The 21,848-nt window shown below is 40.2% G+C and overlaps 1 protein-coding gene across 5 annotated transcripts; it reads left to right on the forward strand.

The window, feature by feature from the left end:
* Nucleotides 1-1,963: 1,963 nt before the first annotated feature.
* On the forward strand, nucleotides 1,964-16,247 carry slc19a1 (solute carrier family 19 member 1). Of its 5 annotated transcripts, none has more exons than XM_026159023.2 (7): nucleotides 2,340-2,823; nucleotides 3,286-3,407; nucleotides 4,659-5,246; nucleotides 7,608-8,388; nucleotides 11,343-11,535; nucleotides 12,154-12,295; nucleotides 14,577-16,247. In XM_026159023.2, the coding sequence occupies exons 3-7, from the start codon at nucleotides 4,962-4,964 to the stop codon at nucleotides 14,766-14,768; spliced, it is 1,593 nt and encodes a 530-aa protein (XP_026014808.2). In that variant the 5' UTR covers nucleotides 2,340-2,823; nucleotides 3,286-3,407; nucleotides 4,659-4,961; the 3' UTR covers nucleotides 14,769-16,247. The 5 variants fall into 5 exon arrangements, with proteins under 5 accessions (XP_026014806.2, XP_026014808.2, XP_026014810.2 ...); XM_080296856.1 differs by lacking the exon at nucleotides 2,340-2,823 and having other exon boundaries at nucleotides 3,157-3,407; nucleotides 4,659-4,793; nucleotides 4,870-5,246; XM_026159021.2 differs by lacking the exons at nucleotides 2,340-2,823; nucleotides 3,286-3,407 and adding an exon at nucleotides 1,964-2,322.
* Nucleotides 16,248-21,848: the final 5,601 nt, after the last annotated feature.

The raw sequence follows: 21,848 nt of genomic DNA on the forward strand, positions 1-21,848 counted from the left end.
CAGAATTATTAGGCAAATGAGTATTTTGTCCACATCATCCTCTTCATGTATGTTGTCTTACTCCAAGCTGTATAGCAGGGGTGTCAAACTCAAATACACAGTGGGCCAAAATTCAAAACTGGAACAAAGTCGCGGGCTAACGTTAATATTTATTGGAAAAAAAAATCTTCCTCCAGATATAAGAATGAATCTTTTCTTATGGACTCAAACAAGTTTTGCTGAAAAACTGAATATGGAACAAGCAAAGCTTAATACTAAACAATATATATATAATAGCAGTAGGCCAGCTCTAATAGTAATTGGGTATGGCTTCGTGGGCCAAATGTAATTAGGCTGTGGGCCAAATTCGGCCCGCGGGCCAGAGTTTGACACCTATGCTGTATAGGCTGGAAAGCCTACTGCCAATTAAGCATATTAGGTGATGTGCATCTCTGTAATGAGAAGGGGTGTGGTCTAATGACATCAACACCCTATATCAGGTGTGCATAATTATTAGGCAACGTCCTTTCCTTTGGCAAAATGGGTCAAAAGAAGGACTTGACAGGCTCAGAAAAGTCAAAAATAGTGAGATATCTTGCAGAGGGATGCAGCAGTCTCAAAATTGCAAAGCTTCTGAAGCGTGATCATCGAACAATCAAGCGTTTCATTCAAAATAGTCAACAGGGTCGCAAGAAGCGTGTGGAAAAACCAGGGCGCAAAATAACTGCCCATGAACTGAGAAAAGTCAAGTGTACAGCTGCCAAGATGCCACTTGCTGCCAGTTTGGCCATATTTCAGAGCTGCAACATCACTGGAGTGCCCAAAAGCACAAGGTGTGCAATACTCAGAGACATGGCCAAGGTAAGAAAGGCTGAAAGACGACCACCACTGAACAAGACACACAAGCTGAAACGTCAAGACTGGGCCAAGAAATATCTCAAGACTGGTTTTTCTAAGGTTTTATGGACTGATGAAATGAGAGTGAGTCTTGATGGGCCACATGGATGGGCCCGCGGCTGGATTGGTAAAGGGCAGAGAGCTCCAGTCTGACTCAGACGCCAGCAAGGTGGAGTACTGGTTTGGGCTGGTATCATCAAAGATGAGCTTGTGGGGCCTTTTCGGGTTGAGGATGGAGTCAAGCTCAACTCCCAGTCCTACTGCCAGTTTCTGGAAGACACCTTCTTCAAGCAGTGGTACAGGAAGAAGTCTGCATCCTTCAAGAAAAACATGATTTTCATGCAGGACAATGCTCCATCACACGCGTCCAAGTACTCCACAGCGTGGCTGGCAAGAAAGGGTATAAAAGAAGAAAAACTAATGACATGGCCTCCTTGTTCACCTGATCTGAACCCCATTGAGAACCTGTGGTCCATCAAATGTGAGATTTACAAGGAGGGAAAACAGTACACCTCTCTGAACAGTGTCTGGGAGGCTGTGGTTGCTGCTGCACGCAATGTTGATGGTGAACAGATCAAAACACTGACAGAATCCATGGATGGCAGGCTTTTGAGTGTCCTTGCAAAGAAAGGTGGCTATATTGGTCGCTGATTTGTTTTGTTTTTGAATATCAGAAATGTATATTTGTGAATGTGGAGATGTTATATTGGTTTCACTGGTAAAAATAAATGATTGAAATGGGTATATATTTGTTTTTGATAAGTTGCCTAATAATAATGCACAGTAATAGTCACCTGCACACACAGATATCCCCCTAAAATAGCTAAAACTAAAAACTACCAAAAACATTCAGCTTTGATATTAATGAGTTTTTTGGGTTCATTGAGAACATGGTTGTTGTTCAATAATAAAATTATTCCTCAAAAATACAACTTGCCTAATAATTCTGCACTCCCTGTAGTGTATAGTATTTTTTTTGTTTCCCAAGAGACGTTTTACTGTATTTGGAATTCGGGGGTGACTACTTATGTAAACATGCCTGGTCCATGACTGGTACAGGCGTAACTGGGACATAATAATGCCCCACTGTACCACTGATCAGTGGGCCTTGATCAGTGGTTGTTGATCACTGATCGGCAGAAGCAACAACTTCACAGCAGATGGCGATGAAGGCAAAGGAAGTTCTGCTCTCTTGTCTCAAGGGTTACCGCAGCTTCACACGGGATACCCTTCCTGGCGAATATGAGATATAAATAAAAATCAGAATTAGAAGAGACTCTTGTGCATGTATAGTACACAATCTACAATTTACGGGTTACTGTTGTATTAAAAATCCAACTCTATTGGCTTTAGTAAGCGACATGGTAGAGATCAAGGCTAAGACTACTTTTCCCAGAAGTCAGAGCGAAAGAAAGAAGGCGCTGCATCTCAAAAGGAACGCACAAGGTATGCCTTGTTCCTCTTCGTATTTACCAGGATTAGAGATATGTAAACTCCGCTTCATTAATGCAAAGTCTGTCTGATGGTGTGACACCAGATAGGTCAGCTAATAGCTTCAAACACTGTCATTTATTAGTGGCAGTGAAGGCGTCACGACGGCACTGTTTTTATGCCCATGTGCTATTAGCCAGTTGGCTAGCAGCCTCAGTTCGGGGTGATTGAGCTACAAACTGAAGTCGGCACGTCTCGGTCGTTGTTCCAGCAGCACAAACAAATCTCCTAAATACAGCCAGGTTTGGCAGCTAACGTAGGAATAAGTCGAGCTAATGTGAAACACTGACATGCTAACACACTTTGCTTCCCTGTGAAGTAGTTGCTTCCCTGTGAAGTAGTTGTGTAACTTGTTGTTCCCTAAAATTTGGAAATGAGGCTGAAGTTCAGTCAGGAGAAAGCCAGATCACTCCTGGAGTTGTGCTGATGTATCACGCTAAAATAAATAAATAAGAGGTAAGAAAATTGTTTGGTAAATTTTGCCCAAAGTTTAGCAACATTAGCATATGTTAGGGCTGTTTTTGTTGTGCATCTGCACTTTATTGTTGTCAATGTCTACGCATGGGACAGTGTGAAACGTAATTTCAATTCTTTTGTATGGCAAGTACATTTGAAGAAATTGACAAATAAAGTTTTCTATTCTATTCTATATAAATGCACAATATTTGCGAGTTTTTTAGTAAATCAGTAAACAAGATTAGGCTAACAGTCTAATTGAAGAAAAAAAAACTCAGATTATTTTCTTAAAAACTCATTTTTTTCACTTCGGTGAAGGAGCTGCTTCAAGTTACAACAACACATATGGGAAAACGTTACATAAGTGAATACGGTTTTCCACGTCTCTGCGCATGCTCCGTTTAACCTCCGCGTAACCTGCCATGTATCTGAATGTTTCTGCCGCTCATTTATATGGAGTAGGTAGCAACAGTAGCACCAGGTTACAACCAGCAAGATCCACGGTTTCCCTCGGAGTTACTCGAGTTCAGGAGCTTCTCCTTCTCAGTGAGCCTCACCTGGCGATTCTTCGAAAGAGCAACAGGGTTTGCAGCAGCACCAGACACACTTATCAACTAGAAACAGCATGCTTTTCTCATCTGTCTGTCTGTCTATCTACAGCCCTCCACTGAATAAGTGGAAGATATTTAGTGCATTAATTATAAAAAGCTTCACCAGTTGTGGTTATTTTTTTTATCCTGATGTGATTGCTTATATAGAGCTTTTATATATAAAGCTTTTAATACTAGGCTGCAGTCAAACGAGGCCACTGCACTGTTGTTGTCCTTTTCACCCACAAATTAAAACATATTGCTTTTGTCTTAATACAACAAGGAGGCAGTTTCTGCCAGATAGCTAGCTGAGCCTGGATACTACTTCTAGTAGTGCACAGCTACATATAACAGTGCAGATACAGCCGTGTAGGGGCATGCAGGGTAATATCTACGCCAGTTAGAACAAGCACTGCGGCAACACCTTGGAATATAAGGGAGCATCTTAAATTACCCTTAGTGGTATCTGTGGCTGGATTATTAGTAGTGTGTTGAGGCCATGGGTTAGGTACGACATAACCATATAAACCAGGTGTGTAAAAGATAAGGCTTGGGGCCCAAAATCGGACAGCAAAGACTCCAGTCTGGCCAGCTGGATGTCTTTGGAAAATATAAAAATGGGTGTACATTTTGGACTTTCACCTGTATTTTCATTAATTTTACAGTTTTGCCTACTGATTGTACCTGATAGAAGCTATAGTTTCTGCTTGCCTACTCAGATGTGACACTGACACAGACTAAGAACTATAGTAGATTGTTTTTGTGGTAAGATGCCTCGTAAACACAGTGTATGGTTATCGCAAAGCACATGAATGAAAAACTTAAGTAGAAAATACAAAAATTAATTATAACTTGGATTTAAACATCGTGGAACAACTGCTTGTTTTCTTTTTTGTTTTTTAAAAAAAGGCTTTCATGCCCCTCAGGCGTGCAAAAGTTGCACTGCCGTCACTGTTTTGGAAGGCGCAGCAGAGCAGTATTGATAAGAGTTATTGATAAGTATGGAGACACACAGGTCAGGTGGATTGCAGTTCTAGGAAGTGTTTTTCAATATCTTCCAATATTCATGGAAACGCACAGAAACATTTGGTTTACTGCAACACGTGAAGAAAACTGTCAAATCGGGGGTGGGGGGGCTTTGCATGAAAATCTTGTTTGTCGCACAGATTAATAGTGAGAGTTAAAGCTAAGACCTGCTGTGTCAGAACAGACTGCGCAGCTCACATGATTGATTTTGTTTTTCAGGTGAACAATGACATTGGACTGAGCGGCTGGAAAGCTTTCTGTCTGACAATGTCAGAGAGAGGAATGGAGCAAAGGTCAACATTTTCTCTTACTCGCCAGCAGCAGCATGTAGCTTTTTAACCAGCTCGTCGGATGGTTCGTTCTCTCCAGTTCAGCCCTCTCTGACACAGAGAGGCAGAGGACTTGAGTTTGTTTTCTTCATAAATTCCAGGTGGAAAGTCGGCAGCTTTTCTTATCGAAAAGAATCCTCGCATGCTGATTTGATAGCGTGAGGGGGGGAAGAAAAAGTTACACGCCTGTGCAATGGTAGCAGAGGACACAGCAGGAAGTGGGGACAGATCAGATGGGGAGAAAGAGATGGATCAGAAAGCATCTGAAGACGCCGAGCGGCAGGAAGACGGGGATGTAGCGATGGCCGCCACTGCCGCAGAGTCTCCCTCTGGAGAGGATGAAGCCAGAGATCCCAAAAAGTGGAAGTGGTCTGTGATTTTCTTGTGTTTCTACGGGTTTATGTCATCCATAAAACCCGGGGAGCCCTTCATCACGCCATATCTGCTGAGCCCTGAGAAGAACTTCACCAGAGAGCAGGTGAGTGATGCACATTTCTCTGCGCAATTTGATGAAAGTTTGTGTTGACTGGTAACCTTCCCATTAGGGCTGGGCCATATCCTATCGTTCACGGTAATACCGGTATAATGTTAGGCAATGATAAGAAAATGAAATATTGCGATAAAATATGGGTAAAACACGCATTTGCAGTGCCTTTGTTTTCACACGCGCATAGCGGAAAAAGCACGGCGACAACAGAGAATGAGAAGGGCGAAAGCGGATGAAACAGATGAACCAGAACTGGTTTGTAAAAATGCTGCAGCTTCAGTGGTGTGGGACTGGTTTAGCTTTCGTCTGTCAGATACACAACAAAGCACATTATTTGGTAGAGCATGCTAGCGGGCCGTCGTTATTACCGAACCGATTTTATGTACACGGCGCTTGAAAATCTGTTAACAATGTTTTAGTACGACTTTGCTAAGCTAAGAAGCCGCTTGGCTTGATGGATTGTTGGAGCATTACAGCTATCGTAGTCAGGAGCCTCGTGCAATAATACGTACTGTGCTTCAACATAATATTACCGTATTGTGTGTGTATAACCTCTTTTTAAGTTTTGTGGATATTATACATGGTTATGCTGAGGATATGTCGGCCAGTTTCCACTGGAAATGCCTTTTGGTTAAACTGTCAGCGAGGAGTTTGCATTTGCACTGTTACATGTTTATATAACTTTAATGCAGATAAAAAACAGCTGCTTGTTTAAGTGAAAATACATTGATGGGGTTTTTTGCACTAATAAAGTTGTGGAGTTGTAAAGTATTTTGCCTCACGTCAATTATATCGTCAGTTATATCGTTATTGCAAATTTTCAAATGTATATTGTGATAAATATTTTTGGCCATATTGCCCATCAACATTACGAGAGACAAGACCTTCCAGTTACAGTCCTGCTTACAGGAGTTTTGCAGAGTTGAAAGTCATGAGCAGTCCAAAAAGTTAACCTCTGAGACTCTAACAAGCTCTGCAGTTAAGCATGTATTGCACAATAGAATTAATGAGTTCCATGTGGGGAGTTTGCTGATCCATCTTACTGTGGTCAAAGTTCACATTCCTTCAGAGTGGGTCAGTGCATATGTGGAGTTAGACTTGTTTGTAGAGTGGGATCACTGGAAAGTGATCACTATTCTTGTTTTCCTATTGGCCTGGCCATAAGCACGAGGTGAGCTGCCAATGTGTCGACAGCTTGTGGAAAAACACTTCCAAAGACCAGAATAGCAGGTTTACAGCAGAGCTGAACTCCATGTAGAAATATCTGTTTACCTGTGAGGTTATTTAAGAGCTTTAGTCCATCGATTTTCCTGTTTTTGGGATTCCAGGGAACAAGCAGTTTATCTGTCATCAGTCCCAGTGAAGCTGGCATTTGTGAAACAAACATCAGTGCCAGACAGATGTCGATGCTTTAACCAGTTCCACTGTCATGAAGTCAGCTGTGATAGAAGTCAGTTAAACAGAAGGTGATTGGGGTGAATCTAGGGCTGGGCGATATGGCCTAAAATCCATATCGCGATATAATTTGAAGCACGTGCGGTAACGATATATATCGCGATATATTCTTTTCTTCTCTATAACGTGTTTTCCACACTATAAGGCACACTTAAAATCCTTTAATTTTCCCAAAAATCGAGAGTGTGCCTTATGTATGAATCCTGGTTGTGCTTACTGACCTCGAACCGATTTTTGGCGTGCAGAAATCTGTTAAATGTTTTAGTACAACTTTGGTAAGCCACTGCTTGATTGATGAAGAAACACAAAAGGTTTCTTTATTTTTTTCACATGACTGCACAAAGTCATGTGAAATTTCTCTTTTTCACCCCCACTGAAGCCACAGCTGTTATTCATCAGTAAAAAAAACCCTCCCCTTTATCTTGTACACTGTTACGACTGTTACTGTGACCAACAGTGTGTATAGTTAAGATAGAGGCTGGTATTTGCAAAATACTAAAGTGATGCAGAATTGTGTTTTGCATCAAAGCTCTTCAGCAACTACTCCGGCAAAAATGCAGAACATTTGCTTGATGAGGATGGTCGGGGGATTTTGAATTATTGGTTGGCCAAAACAAGCAATATTTGCATTTGCATTCGTGATCTTTGTCATATTTTAATTGTATCTTAGTTGTATCCTTACAGATGTGAAGAAGAATGCCAGCAATGTTGGTTTATATTTACAGCTTCGTTGAACTTTCTTTAAACCTTCTTTTAAAAGTAAATAAACTGTATATTTGAAGAAAAGTTGGCACTATTTAGGGTAGAAAGTGCACTGTCAGAAAGGTTCGTGTAAGACTCTAGCTTGATTTTGCTTTTTTTTTTTCCCCACGCCTTATTTGATTGATTTATTTCCAGGTGACCAATGAGATCACTCCAGTGCTGACGTATTCCTACATGGCTGTGCTGGTACCAGCCTTCCTGCTAACGGATCTTCTGCGTTATAAGCCGGTCCTGATCATTCAGGGCGTCAGTCAGGTGGTCATCTGGATCATCCTGCTGCTTGGCGGTACGCTGCTTCAGATGCAGTTCATGGAGTTCTTCTACGGCATCACCATGGCCTGCCGTGTCGCCTACTCCTCCTACATCTTCTCCCTGGTCAACCCGGTCCTCTACCAGCGCGTGGCAGGCTACTCGCGCTCCTCAGTCCTCTTGGGGGTTTTCACCAGCTCTATCCTGGGCCAGCTGTGCATGTCCTTGGGAAACATCACCTTCTACACCCTCAACAGTATCTCTCTGGGGTTTGTCAGCTTTGGTTTGCTGCTCTCACTGTGCCTGCCCTGGCCTAAACGCTCCTTGTTTTTCAACCGGACGAATCAGGAGGAAAAGGAACTGGTAGAAGTAGCCACCAAATCTGAACTGGACAAAATGAACCCAAAAGATGGAGGGCCATCCTTTGCTGCCCCCCCATGTCCTGCGTCAACCTGGAAGGATTCTGTGTTTATGCAGATGCTTCTGGAGGTTAGAAATGTGCTGAAGAGGCCAAACCTGAGGCTCTGGTCCCTGTGGTGGGTGTTCAACTCCACAGGGTATTACCTGGTGCTCTTCTACGTCCACATCCTGTGGAACAAAGTCTACCCTGCCACTGAGAACAAGAACGTTTACAATGGGGGAGTGGAAGCAGCTTCTACATTGCTCAGTGAGACATTTCCAGACATTTTAAAAATAGCTTTACACAAATAGTGTTATTGAAATTTAATTTGTTTTGTATCCAGCTCGGTGTCCACATGCAGCAGCTTGCTACATTTAGATACAAAAAATGTAACAACTTGTGCAAAGTATAAACTAAATCTCAGCCATTGTCTAATTTAAAGGCTGGCAGGATGTATTTAGCTTTGCAGTGATAGCATCAAACAACTACTTAATGTAGGACACAATCTGCAGGACTTTTATTTTTTAGGAAGAAAAATCTATGCTAATGACTCTGATAGACCCCCATCTTCATGAGAGACTCGGATTGAAGCAAAAGTGTGATAGGAGATAATTGGGTGTTTTTTTTCCAGGAACCAATTTGAGAGGGTCAGGAAGAGCTGAAGAATGATGATATGTGTTGTTATTTAAGACTAAAGTAAGGACTTGTCCACACATATACAAAAGTAGCTTTTGGAGTTTTAGGCTTTTATTCAAAGCAAATTCACTTTTAGATAGCTGAAAAAGGATGGTTTGGGTCCAGGCTAGATATAAAAGATTGACATAGCCAATGTAATGACACCCAGGCTGGTGTTTTTGCTCACCACATCTAGTGTTTTTTGTAATCAGAGGGTCTAGCTGGGGAGTAGCTCACTAGCTTTGTTAGAAAGATGGTCACATCCTCAAACTTAATTACACTTGTGTATTGAGTCTGTTATGTTCTCTGTGCAAGTGGCCAGTGTTGTTACCAGCATACTGATGTGTGGGGTTCTTGGGTTGCTGTAGTTGGTGAAGTTTCTGTCTTTGAGTCGATCCCAAATGGAGGCAGCAGTAGCATCAGGGAATACTCAAAAGGAAACAATGGTACTGAATGGGCCAATCAATGTGACTGTGCCGTTACTAGGGCTGGGTATCGTCACTGATTTCTAGAATCAATTCGATTCTGATTCACAAGGTCCCGAATCGATTTGATCCACGATTCGATTTGAATCGGGGAAATTTTTCCTCAGTCAGAAATATTCTAATTCTGATCACGTATCAGTACATTTCCATATTTTTATATCTATAAAAAGAAAGCTGACACTTGTGAGACTTTATCAAAGGTGTGAGCATCACAGCAGAGGCCTTTGTGTCAAAGTAATTGAGGATAAAACAGAAAAACATGAAGGTGGTTTTCCTGGCCTGGGAATTTATGAAAATATTCTGCAGTAGATCAAAAACGAAAGAAAACCGTTAATCAACATATGAACATTATATGATGCTGCTGAAGTGAAGCAGCATCATGTACCCCACCCCTAGTGTTTACTAGGGCTGGGGCACATTATACCGTTCAGCGTAATACCGGTATAATGTCAGGCAATGATAAGAAAATGAAATATCGCAATAGAATATGGGTAAAACGTGCATGCGCAATGCCTTTGTTTTCATACGCACATGGCAGAAAAAGCATGGCTGCGACAGAGAACGAGAAGGGCAAAAGCGGATCATTGAATGAAACCGATGAACCAGAATTGTTTTTTTAAAAACGTGCTACTTCAGTGATGTGCAACTGGTTTCGTTTTTGTCCGTCAGATAGCCACCAAAGCACTTTGTAGAATATGCAAGCGGGCCGTCCTTACTACCGTATTTTTTGGACTACATAAGACAACCAAAAATGTGATGACCACATATGTGGACGCCAGGTCCTAGGAGGTTAATGCACATAAAAAACAGCTGCTTGTTTAAGTGAAAATAAATTGATGGGTTTTTTGCACTAATAATGTTGTGGAGTATTTTGTCTCGCATCAGTTAGATCATCAGTTAGATCATCAGTTATATCGTTATCCCAAATTTTAAAATATAGATCGTGATAAATATTCTTGGCCGTATTGCCCTGTCCTAGAATTACATTTCTGGGATGATGCATCAGTCCTCCCCCAGAGCCATGTTCTGTTGGAAGGTTTTTCTCCTGTTAAAAGGGAGTTTTTCCTTCCCACTGTTGCCAATTGATTACTCATAGGGGGTCATCTGATTGTTGGGGTTTTCTCTGTAGTATTGTAGGATCTTTACCTTATAATATAAAGTGCCCTGAGGTGACTGTTGTTGGGATTTGGTGCTAATATAATAAATACAATTGAATTGAGCTGTAACCACTTGAAAGCATGCTCTAAAGTTGGGCTTTTAAATATGGGAGTCTGTGGGGACAAACCTCAAGTTTTAAGACCATTAGAGGATCTGTAGTTCTTGGAAATTAGAAGGGTGACAATGAGCATTTGACTTAGGATATCATCTATCAGTGCTTTTGATTGGGTCATATTGTTGGTTGAAAATACTTGACAGTATTGAGTATTATTATTATTATTACAGGGAAACACAGATTCAAGTCTGCTTTCTTTTGAATCTTTTTTTTGGGCAAAATCAGATGAAATGAACTGTTGGATTTCTACCTATGATTCTGATGATTAGCTTTTTGAAATGATCTTTTAAATAATGTTTGTAAAAAAGGTATAGGCTCAAAATGGTTTTCTAAAAGTGTAGTCCTGAAACTGACGTGTGTGTTAACATAAACAGAAGAGCAACTGGTGCCTGCAGTAAAGGGTACGCTCAGCTGTGTGGAAGAAGCTTAATAATTGATTGGCCAGCCCTACTCTGTAAGGGGATGGCGTCAGCTTTAGATGGCAATAATTGCACTTTAAACAGTTGTAAAGATTAAAGGTAGCAGCTTCGATAATCTGGATGTCATGTGTAAGTAATGAGGTTTGATGACAAAAGTCTGATAATTGAACAGTGATTAGGAGACTTCTGTGCTGCTGCTGATATTTTTATGACAAGAACAGACTAACTTATGTCCAATATGAATAACTTTCATCTTATTGGTGACAGTAGTGCTTAGCCGACTGCTTACTCAGTCCCTCTCTACAGATTACTTGCTCTGTGCTTTAACTTAATCAGTTTAAAGACTATAACCTGTTTATTTTTCTGTAGGTGCTATAGCGTCCTTTACAGCAGGCTTTGTCAAAATTCGGTGGAACATCTGGTCAGAGCTGGTCATTGGTATCATCACAGCGGTGCAGGCCGGTCTGCTGCTTCTTATGAGAACCACAGACGACATCTGGGTCTGCTATGTTTGTTATGTACTCTTCCGAAGCTTCTACCAGTTTCTGGTGCCTATTGCCACGTAAGTGCCAAAAACAGTGTATTATTTAAGATGCATCTGCTTACGATGATCTTAGTTGTAACTATGCTGGATTAAAGTTAAGTGCTATAGGAATGTGGCCAAAACTGTGGTGCTTATTATTGGAAGATTTAGGCCAGAAATATTTGGGGGGAAAAGGATCAGAAGCTAAACCACAGCTGCCAATATCAACTGCCACGAGAAACTTCACTCTGAAACTACTTTTTTCCACTTTTTTTCAGTCTTTGCTCAAGCAGAATGAAGGATAACGATCTATTATAATGACATAAGCTGACATGTTTTGTGCTGTTGATCGTACAGAATAGGTCCTCTGGTGTACATTTTTTGTTGTTTTCAGATGATTTATACCAAGTGATAACAGCATAATAATGAAGAAAATAAATGTAGCCCTCAGCTAAACTCGTAATGAAAACGTTAATGAGATAACACAGCGTTCGATCTGATAAGCCTCAGTACGTTGTGTCTGTCTACACGTATTTTATTGTTTTAACTTCATGTAATTTCAAATAACCTAAATACATCTACAGCGAGTAAGAGTATACAGCGTATCACACATTTATACAAGACAGTTGCTCATGCTGGATGTTATTGTCTTGCCAGTTTCCAGATTGCATCGTCACTCACCAAGGAGCTCTGCGCTCTTGTGTTTGGTATCAACACCTTCTTTGGGACAGTGCTGAAGACCATTATCAGCCTGATCTTTACTGATAAGAGGGGCCTGGCCTTGGACGTGCACTCTCAGGTAAAACAGTCAAACAGCAGGGATGTTTCACACCAGTGTTTCTTGGATTTGAGAGTCCACATGCAGTAGTATAACTGGAGTTATAGTTGTCAGACGTTTCGTGCTAATGGTGAATGGATGTAAAGTCCTGATAATTTTAGTCTATTAATATTTTTTTTAACTTAATGACTTAAAAAAAACAAGAATTGGGTGCACACGTTGGAATTTATTTAAAATTTTCTCTAATCCACAAAGGATGAAAAGTGTACGTACAGATTTCAGAAATATACATACACCCCCAATAATATTAGATTAAATTTTAAATGTCTCTTAGTAAGTTGCACCTTGACCACAGGTAGCTTTCAGTAAGCTGATCGCTCTTCTTGGCAGACTTGATATAGTTCAGTTAAAGTAGTTGGTTTCCTGGAATGGGCGCAGCTTTTAAGTATAGTCCACAGATTTCTTTTCAGTAAGGTTGAGATCGGGGCTTTGGGATCGTCATTCCAGGAGCTTAATGTTAGGCTGCTTTATCCATTCCAAAACCAGTTTTAATGTGTTTGGGATCATTGTTCTGGTAGAACACCCAACACTGACCAAGTTTCAACCACCTAGCTGTTGATCTGAGGTGAAGTTGAAGAGTTTGGAAGTAGTCCTTCATTATTCCATCCAATTTGTGCAATGTTCCAGTGCCACCGACAGCAAAACAGCCCCAGAGCATAATGCTACCACTACCATGCTTGACAGCTCATACACTGCTCTTAGGTTTTGAAGCCTCGCCTTTACTCCTCCAAACATACCTCTTGCCATTGTGGTCAAAGACCTTTGCAAAGTGGTGAAAAATTAGAATAATTCGTGGTTACATGCAGTTGGAATCTGCAGTTGTTTAGAAATGACTCCAAGAGACCTCCCCAAATTGTGTAACTTGACAATTCTACCAAGTTGTTTACTGAGTTCATTGTCAAACAAATGCTGCTTATGCTGCATAGATAAACTCCCAGTTATAGTAAATCATGATCATTAATGAGAAGTTGGTAGGTAGCCATGTGAAATTAAGACATTGTAGAAACTTCAACACTTTATTAAAATATTCAAGTGAGGGTATGTCTATATCTGAGTCCGTATGTATAATTTCGACCCTCTGTGGGTTAGAGAAAGTCTAACATAAATTCAAACTTGTTTTCTGAAGATGTATGCTGCACAATCACTCCACCCTGGAAAAGGTTCAATGAAAAGCTCAAAATTATCATGACATTCATGCTCATGATGAGTTTTTGTAAACTTCTTACCACAACTGTATCCCTAATGTGGTCTATTGGTGTAGTTTTATGTTGTGCATCAGGGCTGTCAAACTCAAATACACAGTGGGCCAAAATTCAAAACTGGATCAAAGTCGCGGGCTAACGTTAATATTCATTGAAAAAATCTTCCTCCAAATATAACAAGGAATCTTTTCTTATGGACTCAAACAGTATGGAACAAGCAAAGCTTAATACTAAACAATATATTTAACTTATATAAATGTATATATAACTTAATATTGCACACATGCAAAATCAAAGTTCCAATTAAATAACACATCAGTGGAATTCATTTCTTAAATAAAAACTGTATTTGCAGCCTTCTGAATTAAATGTTATCATTCATCATATTTTCATCATATTCTCCCACCTGCTCCTGTTTTTATTCTTTTAGCCATTTTGGGATCGGTAGCATGGCAGTATTTGCATGGTTGCTATGACTATTGTCAACAGAGGAGAGGGAGCTAATAAGTCCTGTTGTGACTGATGCACCAAAACACCAACAGAGCATTCTGGGAATTGTAGTATTAGCAGTACATGACCTGTGTAATAGCAGCAGGCCAGCTCTAATAGTTTTGTATGGCTTCACGGGCCAAATGCAATTAGGCTGCGGGCCAGAGTTTGACAGCTGTGTTGTACGTTAAAACATCTGGACAGCTCCCTCAGTTGTATGTGGAAGAACCATACACATCCATGGGTGTAACCCACATGCTCAACTCTGCTGCTCAACCCACAGTGTAATCAACCAAGCAAAGATTTCCTTGCTTTTGGGGAAACTTGTTAGGAGACTCGTTTCTGCTCCCTCCTGACAGCTGTCAGTGGCCATATTTCCAAACCATTATTTTGCCATTTAACAGGTTCTTTACTTCATTATCGTATTCAAATGAGAATAGTGTTGTTGTTTTTTTGCCAGTTTAGTGGAAATTGGATTAAAATTTTGTTTGGGCTGGGATCTCATGAGGTGCAGGATAAAAAGCCTCATCCATTGCACATCTCTCTTACAGTTTCTGGTGTACTTCTTTTACTTCACTCTTCTTACTGTCGTCTACTTTGCCTGCGCTGCTGTGGTCATCTGCCGTCACTACCGAAACGAGCGGAGGGGAGGAGTAACCAGGGACCAGCCCACGCCCACGGAGCTCAGCCCTGTGGTGACAAACAAGGAGCTAGAAACTTTGTCTAATGGCAAAAGTGCCTAACCCTAAACACAAGAGGAGAAACGTGTAGTTCCATAACATTGTTAGACCAGTTTTACTAATAAGCTCGTGAGAGTCACTGAGATCAGTGTTTTAGCCCCTTCATACACTCAGGTGGGTTCAGTGATGCCTCTGAGCCTTAATCAGAAGTGCCTCATGTGCAGCGACTCCAAGAGTGCAGCAGCTTGTGTCTGAGGAGAGATTTTCTAGAGTAATTTGCTTTGGTGTTTTTAGACATTGCTAAAGCAGCCTGGGACCTTTAATATCACAACCAAGATTTCTTAGAAAACACGAAACAACCTTGTGACATGCTGGAGTGATTCTTTTCTATAGTCAAGGCTCACGAGACACGACCACACTTGTTTTTAACAAAACACTCCTATTGTACTTTGTTACAATTACTGTGTTAGTGGCATTTTTAAAGAACATGTGAGTATGAATGCACCTTAGTTATTGATGATGATTATCACAGTCTGACATCAGTGTTATGGGATCGGTAAGATCTTCACTGCCGATCATTTCAAGCAGCACACTGCAGATTTTGTGCAGTGTACTCTGCTCAATGCAATGTCGTCTGGTGTCTGTTTGTATTGCAGGAGCAGCACCACAGACGATTGCAATAATCTTCATTTGATACAATCATTTCTTTTTTCTTTTTTTAGGACTAATTAACATTTATACACATCTTTACAGAAAATTAAAACCTGTTCTCAATTTCAGTACCTCAGTCAACTGGAGCTGCTCGTGAGTTTGTCGATAAGTTCAGTAAACAACAAACCAAGTAAAATTTGTAAAACCTGATTTTATTTATTTTTGGTCAATGAATGGCTGTTTTTCTTTCTTTGCTTGTGTTTAACATTTAAACATGCTGGGTCAGTGCTGTAGAGCAGTGGCTCTCAAAGCTGGGTCTGTGATTCTTTGGAAAAGCAACATGTCAAGCTTTTTACTTCCACACTTAGTAACTTTGGCTCAATAGAAGAGCGTGTTACATATCAGAAGATTTAAACATTAATAGGAAACTTAATGAGGGGATTCCTTTGAAAGGCTCTCCCCTCTAAATGGCCACTGACCCCAGAGAATTTCAGAGCCCCTGCTCCGGAGAACACTAGAGGCAACAGGAAGTGCAGCGGAAATGTTAAGTAGGTTTTAAAATGACTTTGCTTGATCACTTAAACAGAAGATTGAGTTATTTCTTACAGCAGATGCAATGGTAGTTTGTGTTTACTGCATTGAGTATTCAGTGGGATGATACATTTACTGTATAGATTTGTTCTCTAGCTTCAGTTCAGTGTTAAGTGCATTTTCACTTGTGTTGTAAAATCAGGAGTATCTGCACTGCCATTGTGTCGTTTTAGTGTTTGAAGGCAGAATTTTGTGATTGACATCATTGCTGAAAAATGACTATGAACATGTCTGAGTGCTGTAACAAGGAAATGAGATGTTTGTTTTTTATTCACAGATAAATTACTGAGTGGATAAAAACATGCTGCCTCTGTCTTTTTTTGAGTGCAGTAAACCACATTTACAATTTGACACCATGTGATAGAGCTTTAGTGTCTTTAGTGTTTAGTGTTTTTTAAAACCTCTTGTTTTATTGTCACAACAATCGCTTGCTCGGATCAGCTGGGGGTAAGTTTGGGCTTTCAAAGCTGTTGCCAACAAGCAAGATGCAGCATTTCCTCTGCTGGACAAACTTTACAACGTCAACACTGACTATGATTGAAAGGCATTTCTCCTCTTTCTACTTTAAAAACGTTCATTCATCTGACATTGTAAATGCTGATACCGATATCATTAAATACAATAGCCAATATATCAGTCTGACTCTAATCTATAACTTTTTGGAGCTAAGATTCGGTTGAGACCGAGCCACTCAAACGGGGCATTATCTCTGTGACACTATCCTCCTGTGTACGTCTGCAGCAAAAATATAAAATGTAGATGTAACTCAAAAAAATCTCTGTACTGATATGAGTTGATATTTTGTTGATTTTAGGCATTTAAATAGCCGATATTCTTGTAACCAAATTTGCAGATATGAATACAGTCGAGTGTTCAGTTTTAGTTGCTTCTAGTTACACTGTGTTAAATGACCAGATATACAGATGTTTGCTCAGCTGCAGTTGCTGCTCACAGCGTGATCACACAGAGCTCTTTGATTCTTATTTATTTTTTGTACATTTCTTAGCAGGAGGCCACTTATTAACTGGACTGTTTGTACAGCTGGTGTGATGAATGTTTAGCCTGAGAATCTGCACATCACCTGGTTTCTGCTTCTCTAAAAGTACAAAATAAATTCTGAAATAAATAATGTTGAAAAGTACACACTGAATCCCCCTTTTTCAAGTGATTATAACACAGTGGATTGTTACTGTAATATGAGTAAACAGGCCCAGATTCACATTTTTTTGTGTTACCTTTATACTAAATTCATTGTCATTGTAGAGGCTAAGCCTACGCTTGAAGCCACTGAGGTGGTCGTTAACGGGGGTGACGCGATGTCACTGGTATGCATGAATTAAGTTCACAGTCCAATAACTCCAGCAGTATGTATCTTGTCCTTTTTGGTCTTTATTCCGTATCGACTTAGCATAACAGCGCAACGGTCACAAACTGTTTGCCTTCTCAATGACACACCTGACGCCGATTACCTTTACATTACATAATCAAAACAGAAAAAGGTGACCTCTAGTGACCACATAAGGTATTAACCCAAGAATGGCTCCTACAGTCATGTTGATGTTTAAAGGAAAGACTGATATTGTAAAAACACCTGGGGACAGATCATGGTCTCGGTAAATCTGCTTTAAGGAGTAAAACATAATCTGGAGCCTCGGGTGATGTTTCTTGGCCTGCTCGCAAAGAAAAATCCTTCTTTTGGAACTATGTATTCATGCGCCATAGTTTTCACATTTCTTTTACATAGTTACCTTATGTGACACATTTGTGGTTAATTGGGTGAGTAGTTTTCATAGTCTTCGTGTGCTTTTCTTATCTGGTTCATTTATTGTGTCTATGGCCACTACGTTATACACTACGGAGAGTTTACACTGTACAGCACCGTGCTTCAGATGTGCTGTATTAGTAAAATATGGAGATCGAAGGCACCCTGACTTCAATCATTGGGTGAAAATCTTCTCTCAAAAAAGTTTGTGGATTTATTTATGTTTATTTATTGATGGCCGGATCATGATTCCTCATAACTAAATGAAGTGGTTTCCACATGTAACCGGCTGCTGTTTTCCATTAAATAAAAGCTTAATCAGAAGCTACAAGATGAATTATGTTCCTGTATTAATGAGACCATGTACGTTATTCTCTTGCATTTTTAACAAGGCATCCTGGTTATTCTACAAAGAAACTAGCAAACCGCTGTCATCGGTCAGACTGCACTGATTTGCTGCCCTCAAGTGATGTGTTTTTTTTTAGCAACACAAATTTTGAATTATTACCTTTACCAATAAACTCAGTGATTACTCTGTTTGTGTGGCTGTACAATTACAACAAAAGCTTATGGATAGCTTTGCGTGAGCAGCAGTGGAAGATGGAGACATTTGCACGTTTCACAAATAATCATCAAAGACAAAAAAATAGAATCATTACCTTGTTACTATGAAGAAAATACAAAGTGATCTACATCCACGTGTCCTTTTGGATCCAGTGATTGCATCGTATAGAGGAAATAATCAGTATTGTGTACAGACTGTTTTTGTTAAAGTGAAAACTGGTAAAAAAAAAAAGGTTTTTATTAAACATAGCTCATAAAGACACATATATGTTTACATTATTTGCATCCTCACACACTGCAGCTTATACTTGACTTCCAGTTAGTTTGTGCCTGACAAAAGTCTGACAGTACAGCTACAGTACATCCTCCGCACACACAGTAGGTTTGAATGAGACAAAACATTGTTACAAACAGAATTAAAGTTCAGTGAAACACAGAAGATGAGCTAAATAAGATCCACGGTCAAAGAAGGATTAATAGAAATAATAAGACATGTAAATAGAAAACCTGCAACTTCATCCAGGCTTCAATTTTATTAGTAGCGCACACACATGCACGAACTGTACAAAGCACTGACTGTTGTTTGACCCTGCGGCCCAAACCAAACAATGGCGTTCCTTTCCCCTCCACACACACTGTCAGTTTAAGGTCCTCCTCACCTCGAATCACAGATCATCCCCCAGCGTTCCTCTTTAACGTGGTTGATGTGTCATTTGGTGTCAGGTATGCAGTCAATCACAGGAAATGGCACTTTGCTGAGTTTCCTACTATTGTTTAAATCTTTACCTCTTTGGAAACTCCTGGAACGAACCTCATGAAGATGTGAGATCTGCTTCAAGCCTGAAAACCTTTATGACTCCTGTTATATCTCATGTATGTGTTATTGTAGGGTCTGCTTTACAATACAACGCCCCTTAAGGTGACTGTTGTTGTGATTTGGTGCTGTATAAACACAGTTAAATTGAATTTTTAAGCTTTTTGGGGCAAGTTAAGTTTTTACATCTAACTACATCTATAGTGTTTTAAACAGTAAAAGGAAAAGAAAGAGTTTATCTTCACTGCAACGATGCAGTGCAGAAGATGACCAAAGCTGATTCTTGATCAATATCCGATTATGGTTTCTGTTCAGTTCTTTGCATCAAAAACAATCAGAAAACAGCTTTAACTTCTTACAGTAGCCAAGGTCACATGACTTGTTTGCTTAGGTTTCTGCACAGATACAAACTGTTTAAGTGCATTTGTGTTGTTTGGATCCCACTGCTGCTCAACTTCCACGCCACGTCTGCACTTCCTGATTTTCTGAATCTAATTTTAGAAATCTTTCAGGTCATCTCAGTTCCCACCTGGCTGATATGATATGATAATTGTCTCCTCTTGCAGAACAACAGCAATTTTCTGTAACATGTACATTATTTATAAATAGTTTAACAGCGGTAAAGTATTTATATGATAAAAAATGTTTTTTTTTACTGTACAATCAAAAATACTTCTACTCTTAAAAGTTTAAAAAAAAAAAACAGAGCTGGAAATAGGCTGAATGCTGTATGTCCTTGTTAACATTTTCTCTCAGATAGATTTACTGCTGTCAGTGGACAGAAGCTTAACTAGTTTGAAAGCGTCTCACCTTGAGCCTTTTTATGCTTTTGACGAGCAGAGGCGCCGTTATCCCCACAAGCTTCTCCTGTTGTTTCAATGACAGCTTTTTAATACCATGAAAAAACTGAGGAAAAAAAAAGTAAGAATCCCAATGTGGCTGAAATCAAAGAATGATGAGATTAACAGAAAACACCGCACAGTACTGTGGACATTGTGAGACCCCTTCAGATGCTGTAAAAGATGACAGCAGTATGGGCTCAAAATGTGGTCATAAATATTTTGTACTTGTAAAAAAGATTTGTATGTGTAAAAAGAATTTGTGTGTGCGTAAAAAAGATTTGCATGTGTAAAAAAGATTTGTGTGTGGACTTAGAAAAAAAACCCCTGCAAGTTACAAGTTCGGATTTTGACCCTATTTTTCTTCCTTTCATCTGATTGGTCAATGTCATGTCAATCACAAATGTAACAATCCAATCAGAGAACAGATGGGTTTGGCTGTCAGAGGGGCGCTTTTTTGAACTGCAGGTCCTTGAAGGGTGATACAGTTTGGAGCTGGAGGATCGCTATATAAATATCCGATAGCAGCTAGGTCCCCTAACTTTCAGTAGCTGTTGAAAGGAAAAGGTTGTGGTATATCAGTGGTTAGAAATACATTATTACTTTAGGATTAGTTTAACACAAAGTCAGGGCTGACCCAGGACCATTGCTGTGAGTCACAGTGCGCAGCATAAAAGTCCTTTCACATCGGACGCAGGATGTGCTGCTAATGCTAACTAAAAGCAAAGGATCCAGAATTTGTTGCTGGCTGCTGGGCTCTGTGGGTTTTTGCAGCAGCTCTACCTGTACTAGATGCACCTGCTCCTTGTCTTTTCTATCTCTGACTTTATGTCCTCTACAAGAGTTTGGTTTTTTTGCTGGTTCTTCAAATGTTCAATAAAAACATGTATGCTAATTCATAACGAAGAAAGCTTTGTATTGAAGACTGTCATTTCCAAAACACTGCCCGCCCCCACCCCGCGGTCCGCAGTGCTGTTGAAAAGGCTGTGGAAGTCCCTGTATTAAACACGTAGACCTGTGACACAAAAATCACCAAACTCGGACGACCACAGACTGTTTTCCTTCGTGGTGATGAAGGAAAATGCTGGGTTGGCATGTAAAACGGCATTTATTCCCTTCAAAGACCTGCAGTTCAAAAAAGCGCCCCTCTGACAGCCAAACCCATCTGTTCTCTGATTGGATTGTTACATTTGTGATTGACATGACATTGACCAATCAGATGAAAGGAAGAAAAATAGGGTCAAAATCCGTACTTGTAACTTGCAGGGGTTTTTTTTCTAAGTCCACACACGAATCTTTTTTTACACATACAAATCTTTTTTACGCACACACAAATCTTTTTTACACATACAAATCTTTTTTACGCACACACAAATCTTTTTTACACACACACAAATCTTTTTTACACACACGAATCTTTTTTACAAGTACAAAATATTTATGACCACATTTTGAGCCCATACAGCAGCAGTAAGTGGCTTTTCAGAGTTGATGACGTGCAGCATCAAGGAGTTTGAAATGAATGCTTTGAAAGGAATGTACAGTTTCCACATCATTGATGCTGCCCCAATCCATTTGTCAATCTCATGCTCCACTCTCCCCATATTCGTGAAAAAGACCCCAAAATACTTGAACTACACCATCTGGGGTAGTGACTTGTCCTGGACCCGGACTGGGTACGTCAACCTTTTCCGGCTGAGAATCATGGTCTTGGCCTTGGATGTCCTTTCATTCCCGCCGCTTCACATTGGCGAACAGTGCACTGCTTCAGTGCAAGTAGGAGCCCACCACTCGATGAAGCCAACAGAAACACTGCAAAAAGCAAAGATAAAATCCTAAGGCCACCAAAGTGGAAACCATCCACCACCGGGACACGCCTGTTCTGTACAAAAAAACCCAACCAAACTGTACAGAATAGGCCT

The sequence above is a fragment of the Astatotilapia calliptera genome, chromosome 23 (assembly GCF_964374335.1).
Source record: "Astatotilapia calliptera chromosome 23, fAstCal68.1, whole genome shotgun sequence".
In the NCBI taxonomy this organism is placed as follows: domain Eukaryota; kingdom Metazoa; phylum Chordata; class Actinopteri; order Cichliformes; family Cichlidae; genus Astatotilapia; species Astatotilapia calliptera.

What these genes read in the sequence shown, in the direction of transcription:
- slc19a1 (XM_026159021.2), top strand. Translation starts at nt 4,962, where the DNA reads ATGGTAGCAGAGGACACAGCAGGAAGTGGGGACAGATCAGATGGGGAG. An exon ending in AGAACTTCACCAGAGAGCAG is followed by an intron (nt 5,247 to 7,607) that starts GTGAGTGATGCA and finishes ATTTATTTCCAG; the next exon opens with GTGACCAATGAGATCACTCC. An exon ending in CCTTGGACGTGCACTCTCAG is followed by an intron (nt 12,296 to 14,576) that starts GTAAAACAGTCA and finishes TCTCTCTTACAG; the next exon opens with TTTCTGGTGTACTTCTTTTA.